The 11,954-nt window shown below is 29.6% G+C and overlaps 1 protein-coding gene across 1 annotated transcript; it reads right to left on the bottom strand.

The window, feature by feature from the left end:
- Positions 1 to 7,904: 7,904 nt before the first annotated feature.
- LOC114174181 (sugar carrier protein C-like) lies at positions 7,905 to 11,036 on the bottom strand. Its single transcript, XM_028058969.1, has 4 exons — positions 10,758 to 11,036; positions 10,150 to 10,475; positions 8,914 to 9,543; positions 7,905 to 8,624 (listed from the first exon to the last, which is right to left on the bottom strand). Exons 1-4 carry the CDS (start codon positions 10,864 to 10,866, stop codon positions 8,166 to 8,168), a joined length of 1,524 nt encoding a protein of 507 aa, XP_027914770.1. The 5' UTR covers positions 10,867 to 11,036; the 3' UTR covers positions 7,905 to 8,165.
- Between the last annotated feature and the right edge of the window lie 918 nt (positions 11,037 to 11,954).

Raw genomic sequence — 11,954 nt, 5'->3', positions numbered from 1 at the left:
TATTTGAAGTCTAACTATTGGTATGAATTATTGCTCAAATAATGCATATTGTAGCTTAAGTAACATGTAAAACATGGTGATCTATTGAAGTACTTTGTCACAATTATTTATACCATAAAAAGTGTTATAATTATGTCTGCGAATTAATTTTACGTGTTCTTATTATTCATTATGATGAATTTTCAGGAAATAAATTTTAGGACATGCTGCAACATATATGGGTTATTTAACTATCAATAACAATTAACCATTAACAATTAACTATTAAAAACATTTTCACATTTTTATGATGATTATTATTAGGTTAAAATACCTTTTTGGTATGAAGTTTTGTCAAATCAGTCCTAATTTTGTTTTTGTGCTCAAATAGGTCCTAATTTTCGTCAATTTTGTCAAATTTGGTCATTTTTTGCTAACACAGTATAAATCATTAACGGTCATGAACAGTGACTACCACGTGTCACTTCATGATATTTTTATATTTTTATTTTATTTTTTTTATATTTTTCTTTAATTTTTTTAAATGTCCACGTGTCAACCCAGTAACGTGACGTGTCAGGGTCAATGTTTTATATTCAATTTGGGTCCCTGTATTCGTTAATTTTGTTCAATTTAGTCATAATTTTTGTTAACATAAACCAATTTTATCGCTCTACAAATTGAAACCAAATTTAATTTTTGTATTAAAATTCACATCATTATAATTTTTATATAAAAATTAAATTTGGTCTCATTTTTAACAGGAATAAAATTGTTCAATTTTAAACAAAATTATGACTAAATTGAACAGACGTTATTACTTCGTCTAAGCATTTGAAAATTCCTACCTGAATCTTGATGGAAATTACCATTATTATTATTTGGTTGCTGCATCCTTTGGTTAAAACTCTTGTCGAATTATATAATTTTGATTAATATTCTAATTCTCAACATTATTTTCTCAAGGTATTACTAAGACATCCCTTATTTGAGCTATTTGATCGGCCATCATATAAACATTATCGGTCATTGTTTGAACCAAAGAATTTAGGACAAGAATCATTTCCTCCCAGAGGTACATGTTTATGGCCCATCCCAGAACTACTTCGAATTAGTGAAAGCACCAAATGGATGTGGGTGTTAAAAATCATGTCTCTTGGGGGAAACTAACGCATGTGTAAATAAAGAGCTATTGGACTTCAAATAAAGGCCTGGATCATTTTTCTTTTGGGCTTAGAAGTATTTGCCACAACACTTCCATAACTAATAGGAAGGGGGTTTTCTTCCAGCACTTCCAATATTTCTTTTGTACCTTCAAAGATTTGTTTGTTCCATTTATGTCCTTTGAAAATTAAATTAAAATTAAAAAATAAATAAGGAAAAGTAATAATTAAGCAATGATAAAGTTTCAGAAGTTGGTGGTTGGCTCAACAAATGAATTAAATGATAGAAAATGTTATTATGATCATGCAACCCAAATCTTTTCCCCTTTCATCCGAAGTCGACTTCCAAAAACCACTCCACTTTCAAAATATCAAACATAAAAAGTTCAAAAATTAATATAAAAACTAAACACTAAAAAAATGTCTCACTTCGGAAGTCAACTTTCGAAAAAAAAATAACTGGAAGTTGATTTCCGAAATTCATAATTTTTTAATTAGAGATTAAAATAAATACGAATTAAAATGATTACAAATTAAAATAACTACAAAATAAAAATAAATACAAATTAAATAATTACAAATTAAAATAATTACAAAGTAAAATGATTACAAATTAAAATTAATTAAAATTTTAAATTTAAACATAAAAACACTAAAAAATTCAACATAAAAACTAAAATATTTGTAAAATAATTACTTAAAAAAGTATAAAAAAAAAACAAAATCGAAAGTCGACTACCGAACATTCACTTGACCAAAAGTCAACTTTCAGAACTCACCAATTTCAGTTGCAGCCACTTTTGAAAATTTTTCCCACTTCTGGAAATATCAAACATAAAAGTAAAAAAAATAAATAACATAAAAACTAAAAACGAAAAAAAAACTGCCCCCAATTACAAATTAAAATAATTACATATTGAAATTATTACAAATTAAAATAATTAGAAATAAAATTATTACAAATTAAAATAATTATAAATTGAAATAATTACAAAGTAAAATAATTTCAAATTAAAATTATTACCAATTAAAATTAATTACAATTTGAAATAAAAATATAAAATTACTAAAAAAAATTAATATAAAAACTAAAAACTATACTTAAAAAAGTATAAAAAAAAATGAAAGTCGACTTCTAAACATTCACTTAACCGGAAGTCGATTTCTAGAACTCACCAATTTCACTTGTCTCCGGAAAATGCCCCACTTCTGTAAATGCCCCATTCACCAAATTATTTTTGTTTTATATTTATTTATTGTTACAAGAATTTTTTTTTTTATATTTTTAGTTTGATAAAAGTGGTATTGAAAAAAGTGGTATTGGAAAAAATGGAATTAACAAATTAAAACACATATTAAAATTATAATTAATTAAAATTAAATTTATTCAAACTATATAATTAATTAAAATTATCCAAAATTATAAATAATTAAAATTATAATTAATTAAAATTATAAGTATTCAAAATTATATTGATTAAAATTATAATTAATTAATTTTAAAATTAATTTAAATTAAAATTAACTACAAATTAAAATAACAACATAACCCTAAAAAATTACATAATAACTAAAACATTAATAAAGTATTAAATACTAAAAAAATTATATTGGAAAAAAAATATATCATGAATCGAAAGTCGATTCAGGCTCAAAACGGAAGTCCACTTCCAGAATTATTCTTTATTAATGGAAGTATACTTCCGGAAACATTCACATATGGACATCATCACTTCCAAAAATTTGTTGAAAACAAATCTCGCGACTTCTAGAAACCAATTGCTTATGGATCTCGTCACTTCTGAAAACCATTTGCTTATGGATCTCGACACTTCTGGAAACCACTTGTTTGCTTACGGATCTCGCCACTTCAGGAAACCACTTGCTTATGGATCTTGCCACTTCCAAAAACCAGTTACTTATGGATCTCGCCACTTCCAAAAACCAGTTTCTTACAAAAGTTGCCACTTTCAGAATCTAGTGTGTTACGGAAGTCGACTTCTGTAATTCAATCACTTATACACTTGCGGAAGTCAACTTCCAGTTTGTGGTTCAAATTTCTGGCACTTTTTCATGTACATCTATCCTCGAATAAACTAAATAATGCCTATAATTATCTATACATGCATGACAAACATGGCAACAACTACATAGAAGGAAAAAATACGATGAAGGTATATAAAGAAGAGAAGAATGAGGGAAATGAGAAGAAGAGAGACCATGAAGGAGAAAAACAAGTGAGACACTAGGAAGGAGAGTGAAACCAGTGAGGAGCGAGGAAGGAGTAAGGCAAGGCTTTTAGGGATGAAGACGACACTATATTAAAAAAAGAGTGGAAATTCGTTTTCATTAAATAAAAGAGAGAATGCGGGAAATCAAAATTTCACATTTAACATAGTAGATGGTCAAAGGGCAGTTTTGGATTTTTAAAAATACTTGGGGTGCAAAAGAAATACTGGAGGTGTAGGAAGAAATTTTGATAGAAAAGATGGCAACAGGATGGAGCACCACTCCTAAAAGAATCTTTCATATTATTCATCATGTTTTTTTATTGAGTATCTATTAAAAGATTTCAACAATTTTTTTTATAGATATTCGTTATATTTTTATTTTTTACTTTTTAGAGAAAATTATTTAAAAATGTTTTTTAATATGAATTTAAATAATTTTTTTTAAATATAATTTAAACAAATTTCAATACAAAATATTAGTGAAGATAAATTTGATGTTTATAGGAAACACATTTAAATAAATTAGACTATTAAATATAAGTATTTAAAAATTAAAATTTCTAAAACTAATTTCAATTAGTCTAAATAAATAAAATATATGGATAAAATTAAATTTTAAATGATGTTTAAATAATTACTATTTATGTCTCAAGTTCACTAATTTTGTATTGATTACGAAATTCATATCCTTTCATTATTTCGTATTAAAATATTTGTATCAATTATGTCAAGGTATCCATTAAAATAATTTATTTATTATATTTATTATCTTGTGTTTGAATGAAACATTTCAACAATGTTAAAAAATTGAAATGTATTAAATAATTTATTTATTATATTTATTACCTTGTGTTTGGATGAAATATTTCAATAATGTTAAAAAATTGAAATGTATTATATTTGAATTTTTTGTAATTAAATTTTATTCATTCTCTAAATAACTTGTTTGAATAAAGAAATTGAAATACCTTACCTTTCAATTTTATATTTGGATTAAGCAATTGAATTTGATAAAGGAATTAAAATACTTTACATATCAATTTCATGATTTCATGTTTGGATAAAGTAATTGAATTTTTTGTGAGATAAAATTTCATTTAACAATATTTATTTTAATGCATAAATTTTTTAAATTAAATTAAAAAAATATTAGTCAACCTAAAATATTTAAATAATATTAAATAATTCAATTTAAAAATATTTACCAACTTTCTAATATTAATTAATATTAAAAATCCTAGATCAACAATAATATACTTTTATATCAATATTGATTCACTCTATTAAAGAAATATAATATTAATTACTAATTACTTCATTTACCAACAATAAAATAATTAATTATAAAAATCACAAGTTTAATATATAACTTAAAACCACAATATCATTAATGTGATATAATTAACCCACAAATATAACATAAATTCATAAGTTGATATCACAATTAACCAAACTCATTATCCAAAGTTATGATGTCAAGCATTTTGCTATTAAAAAGGAAAACTAAATAACTTGTTAAAACAAGTGTTTTCTTATTTAATATGTTTGCTTTATAATTTTTCCTCATTCAACTAGTAAGTCTTTCAACATCTTATTTTAGTTCTCTTCAACACCCTGTTTTAGTTCTCTTCAACATTTGCTTGACCTACAAAAGTGCAACAAAATTTGTCAATCATAGTGTTATACAACTAATGCAAATATGTAGAAGACTCAACCAAATACCATGAAATTAATCAATCACAAGAAAATATATATTACATACCATGATTTAAGTTGTAGAAATATAACATAATCTTCCTCTTGTTCAATTGGAAGGGCTTTCACAATAGCTAATTGTTTTGGCATGTCAACTAACCATTTAACAGCTTTAGCTCATTGTTCCTTAGTAAGATTTGACATTAAACGCACCTGATCTAACACCTTTTTGATTTCATTTTCATTAGCCTTTTCACCATATACATGTGTCAATCGATTAAAAGACTCAGCCACATCTTTCATTGAAGCAACCATTAGCTCTTTTTCCTTAACCTTCCTCCTTTGAGATTATGTACTAGTAGATTTTGAAGATTGTGCTTTTCTTTTTAAGTTAGAGTTTGGTTCCTCCAAACCCACAAAATCTACTCCATTTACCTCTCTACTCATGACTTCATCAACATCTATAGCAATTTCAATTCCATGAGCAGTAGCTCTCTCTTTAGCACATAAATCCACTATATCAACCCAATTTGGAATTGCTTTAAATAAAAAATGTCTAGCTTCCTTTTGCGACTTGAAAATTAAAGGAAGAAGTCAATAATAATACCCTATCCAAACACACTATTAGGGATTTTTCCTACGTATATGTGGGTACAAAAATGATTTGTCATCCATGCTATTTGGCAAGTTACTAAGATTGATGATGAATTAGAATCATTGAACCAATGAAATGTTAATAACGTACACATGACATTCATTTTGAGTTGTTTGGATGAGGTAATTTAGAAGATAATTTATTTATTTGAAGAATTTAAAATTATTTTACACTAAATAACTTATTTGGACAAAGTAATTAGAAAATAAAAATTCAAATTTAAAAATTTTTGTAAGGTATTTCAAATAAATAAAATCAAAGAATTTCAAATAGTACTGGTGCAAGATCACTATTCCATGATGCAAATTAACAACGAGTCCAACACACATGTAGTAAAAACAAATACAGTGACATGTCTATAATTAGCGTAAACTTTATAACAACTGTTTTATAGATGAAAGTCATTATTTGGTCAAAAAGCACAAATGACGACAATTTTATAAATGTTCGTCGTTGAAATTTTTAAAAATAACGAGTGGGTGTATCCTACCCGTCGTTGAACATGTTTAAGACGTGAAATTATGATGATTAAGTTAAATAATCATCATGAATGAGCTTTTGAGAGTTAAAAATGTTTTACCTTTTCACTTTCTCTCGTGCTCGCGCACTGTTTAGTTTTCTTCGTTCCTCCACTGCACCTCCTCGTTGTTGTCGCCGCCACAACTCCATTACCACCGCTTTTTAAAGCCACCAAGTCGCCTCATCACCGCCAATTCGTGTCTAGTCACGCGTTGCCTAGAATCGCCTTAAGTCACAAGGATGTCCTCCACTACCACTAGCATTTTCTATTCGCCGCAAGTCTTCATAACTGCCTCCCCACTTCCTCTTCTCACCATGAACAACTGTCAGCATTGCTCGCTGCGATCTATAATTGTTGCAGTTGCATCTTCCTTCATGTAAGGTTTTTTTTGTAATTTTTGTAATTAGTTTTATTATATATATATATATATAATTAGTTTTGTGAATATCTGGATGTTCTATGTTCAAATTGATGATAGGTTTTGAGTTAATTCAAAATTTCAAACAATTGCTTTAAAAAAAATGCACAATTTAACAACGGTTAAGGCTATAACCATCATTATATAATTAAATTTAACGACAGTTAAGGCCACAACCATCATGGTCCAATTCATTTTTTAAAATACAATTGTGGTATAACTATGGTTAATACATTAGCTATTGTGGTTTTGAAACTTCTTTCTTTCATCTATAATATTTCAAAAAGTTATAACAACGAGTATTCAAACCACTGTTGTTATGCATGATAATTGACAATGGTTTTGACCACCGTCATTGATTCTCTGAAATTTTAACAATGACCCATACAATGATAACTCCAAAATCGTGATGACAAGGTTGTTTTAACCGTCATCAAAAGAAAGATCTCCATTAGTGTACCCTTGAAATATAATAAATTTGAAATTTCATTCCACTTTATCCCTACACTCACGAAGGTCGAGCCAAGTCGGCTTGGGTCGAAAATCGAGCCAAATTGGCTTGGGTCAAAAGTCGAGCAGAGTTGGCATGCATCGAAAGTCGAGTAAAGTCACCCTAAGCCGAAGGTTGAACCGAGTTGGCCTAGATCAAAGTTAAGTCAGTCCATATCAATGGTCGAACTTAGTCAACCCAGGCCGATAGTCGAGTCGAATCTGGACCAATAGTCGAGCCGAGTTGCCTCAAGTCGAAGGTTAAGCCAAGTTGACCTTGGCTCAAGGTCAAATCGAGTCAGTTAAGTCGAGTTAGGCTTGTGCCGAATTTCAAGCTGAGTTGGGTCGCACTTCAGGTTGAGTCGAGTCGGTCTAAACTAATTGTTGAAATCAATCGACTCTAGTTGAAGGTCGAGATGAGTCAACTCGAGCTAAAGGTTCGGCCTAGTCAGTCGAAGTTGAATCTTTGGGAGTTGACCTAGATTAAAAGTCGAGACGAGTCGTACTAAATTTAAAGTCGAACTAACTCAACTCGGGTTCAAGGATAAAGTTGAGTTTACTTTAAAATAGAAATTAAATTGCTTTATCCAAAAAAAAATTGAAATCTAAGATTTTTCAATTACTCCTTCCAAACAAATCATTTAATGATTATTTAAGAAATGAAGGAAATTCAATCTATAAAAAATTCAAAGACTTGTATTTCAATTTCTTAAAATTCTTGAAATCTGTCGTCGAAACGCAACACAAGCGAAGCTTCCACATAAAACCAGATTTCACAAGCCATTTAGAACTTTGATATGTAACTTGATTATAGTTCTACGTCTAATCAAGATGACCGATTGCTAAATGCCTTTGCAATATACAAGGTGGAAACTCCATTGCAATATACAAGGTGGAAACTCCATCTTAAATATTATCATGTACAATGAAGCATCATAAGAAAAGGCCAAGAAATCGAGTTAACCATGACTTGTATAAATCAAAGACTAAGACCAACAAAGAACACATATTCAATTCAACATCTGGAGTTGGCCTTGTCGTTTTGGATTGTGCTGTCTGACTCCAAAAATTTGCCCCAGATAGGGTGTTTCTCCCAAACCGCACTCATTTCCTCGAGTGGAATACCCTTTGTCTCGGGCAATAACTTGTAGATGAATATGGTCATGATGACCACAAAGCACCCGAAGAAGATGAACAAACCGAACTTCATGTGACACAGCATTAATGTGAAGAATTGGGCTATGAAGAAAGTGCTGATCATGTTAACACTAACTGTGATGCTCTGTGCAGCAGATCTTATCTCAAGAGGAAAGATTTCACTTGGTACTAACCAGCCTAGAGGACCCCAAGACCAAGCATAACCCGAAACATAGACGCATATGATCCCCACAACCACAATTGCATACCACTTCGGCAGTGTTCCTGGGTTTCCATTTGTGCCAAATGCAACCGCAATTGCAATTGTCATGGTGATCTGTGGTCAAAACATACTGATTAAAAACTAACCAAATCAATGAAATGAAAAATGTTTGGTTTGGGTGAGTGTTTAACAGATACATTTTCAATGAGATTGATCGAGTCTAAAATTCATTTTTAAGTGGAACGATTTATGTTTTGATCTGTTTCTTCTGTAAGAAAAATTATTCAACACAAACTATTAAAATTGCTATAACTCAAAATTAATCAACCTGAGATCAAACATATGCGAACATATATCTTAAATCAGGTTAAGCTAGCATCGTAGTTGAGTTTGAAACAGGTACCTGGCAAATCAACATTTGAACACCACCTTCAAGGAAAAGGGAGCGTCTTCCAAATTTGTCTACCACAAGAATTGAAACCACAGTTGAAACAGGTTTAAAGCTTCCAATGATCACTGCAGACATGAGAGAAGCAGTGCCTCCAAAACCAATTGTTCTGAACAAAATAGGAGCATAGAATGTGATCACATTCAAGCCGGTGAACTGTTGGAAGAAGGGAATGCATATGGCAAACACAAGCTGTGGTCTATACTTTCTCTCCATCAAGGTTCTCCAAGGGTGTTTCACATTTTGTGAGGCTTCACTGGCAGCAAGCATGTCCTTGAATTCTGCATCAATTTCAGTTGTTCCTCGAATTTTTATAAGCTCCCTTTTGGCATCTTCATGACAGCCACGTGCAACAAGGGAGTTTGGTGAATCAGGAAGGCAAATTGAGCCTATAACAAAAATGATAGCTGGAACTGCACCAAGCCCTAAGCTTAAGCGCCATCCCTGACCATTCAGTATCTTAGCAAAGTAGTAGTTGAACAAATTTGCTATAAATATGCCTATAGTGATTGACAACTGGAAGCACATATTTAGAGCTCCACGGTACTTAAAAGGGGCCATCTCTGATACATAGATTGGAACTGACTGAAAATACAAATGATTATTGGTTAGCAAGAAAGAACTATAATCAAAGCATAACCCAGCTGAGACCTAAAAGAATAATTAGTTAACATATATCAAGAGTCTTTTGTAAACCAATAAGAAACTATTATATTATGATAATTTTAAAACAATTATCTTAAAAGTCATTATATTTCTTAGTAATTGCCAGAGACAGAGTAAAACAACCCAGCATTATTTCTAATTGGTGGATTACTTTAAGTGTAAAGGGATTTTGGGATTTTACTCTCATCCAATCACATACATAGAGTAATTAGTAAACACGAAAAACTTTTTATACTGTAAACCAAAAGAAAAATATTATATATGATCATTTTGTAACGATTATTATCTTAAGAGTCATTATATTTCTGATTAGTTGACAGAAACAGAGTAAACCAACCCAGAAATATTTCTGATTGGCTGATTACTTTGTAAATCTAAAGAGTTTCTGTTTTTTTGAAAAATCTAAATTCGGTCATACATTTTAACATAATTGTCTTAAAATTTACTCCTAGCATGATTTCTTATTGATTTATAACAGAATTCTTTTAACAAGCATAAAATTAAACTTGAAAGAAAAGGGTATACCTGGTTGGCACATCCAATGCCAAAACCAAGCAACAACCTGCCAAGAATAAGCATCCAAATGCTCACGGCAAATCCATTAAGCAATGCACCTGCCACGAAGAATATTCCACCCGTAATCATAGTTGTACGCCTACCAAACATTCTGGTTATACTGGATGCCGCAAGACCCGCTACAAGGGCACTCAGATAAAGGGAAGATGTGAACAGTGTCAGTATCTGACTGTTGAATTTGCAGTACTGATTTGAAGAAGGCTTCAGATTAGACTCTTTTTCATATACAGAGGGGAAGAATTTCTTCAGGAAAGAATCCATGGAGGTCACTCCACCTTTGAAACAAACACAACAAAAATCCCACATCACGAATTTCATCAATCACAAAATACGCATCAGCTATGTTATTTTCAATATTGAAACAGAACACAACGGTTAATACTCTTCAATAGTAAATAAGTTAAAAACTCTCTCGACCACACACAAATCTCAGGATAATAATGCATTGAAAACCCAGATATGAAACTTCATTTCAGATTCAAACAGCAACAAAATGGGTAACCAAAATTATAATCAAAGGAAGAATTTTTTTAACGAATGTTAAGTAGTGGATTTACCTGAAACTCCATGGTCATAACCAAAAATCAAGCCACCAGTGGCTGCCATGATGCAAGTAAGAACCACCCTTAGGGTGAGTTTGCCGGGATACTTGATTGGAACATCCATGGTATTTTGCTGAGTAACTTCCTTTGCTACAAGTTTGGGAGAAGTGAAGAATACATTAGCATTACATAGAGGAGATGAAAGTCAAGAAGTATTGGACAAAAACTATTCATAGCATTTTGTTTGTGAGTTTTCTCTCCCTCCAGTGATTCTACCTCTATAAATGGAAAGTAGACACAGCATAGCAGTTGTAAGGTAAAATTATTACTCATATTCACTCGCACTACAGAACAAAAGAAAATTACCCAATACCAACATTTACGATTTCTTTGGATTAAGGTGGAGGTTGAAAGGTAAGAAAGAAAAAGAGGAAAAACAAAAGTCCAAATTGAATTTGATTCAACAGAGGGACAGTGACCGAAAATGAGAATTTTTTTTAATAACTTAGATTGATGTGAAATTTTTTTTAATTAATTAACTTTAATTTAATTTTAATAAAATTATATATGAATTAAAATTCAAAGATCGATTAAATGATGGATATAACTTTATATTTTTATATAACTTTAATTTACTTTGTTAATATTTATTTCATAGGAAAGAAAAAAAATTACTAATATAAAATTAAATCAATAGTAAAAAAAGTATTAACTGTTTATATATATATATATATATATATATATATATTTAAATATCATTAGAAATGCTAAAATGTTTTTATGTGTCACTTCTTTTTTATCAGAATTAACTTTCAAAATAATTTTATGATTTTTTTAGATAAACGTGTCAAATTTAATAAAATATTGAAGAGGTGTAATTCACTAAGCATTTTAGCATATCCAACCTATTTAGTAGGTAACTCATGTATACTTTTATGGAGTACAATAAATTTACATATAGTTATGGAATCTAAATAATTTTTAATAATAACAATCAAATCAAATCTTTCTAATTTGAAATTAAATCCAAACATATTCACGTTAAATTAACAATGCAACCGACAGATGTGGAAATAGTTTAAAAACAAAAAGAGTCGTTATCATAATTTATTTAGAAATACTAAAAAAAATGATTTCTGAGATTTTATCATACCACATTAGTATATTTATTATTATGATAATTATTATTTGCTAAACATGACCCATAATATG

This window comes from Vigna unguiculata, chromosome 2 (genome assembly GCF_004118075.2).
Source record: "Vigna unguiculata cultivar IT97K-499-35 chromosome 2, ASM411807v1, whole genome shotgun sequence".
Classification (NCBI taxonomy): domain Eukaryota; kingdom Viridiplantae; phylum Streptophyta; class Magnoliopsida; order Fabales; family Fabaceae; genus Vigna; species Vigna unguiculata.
This window is presented reverse-complemented; position numbering and strand designations above follow the sequence as displayed.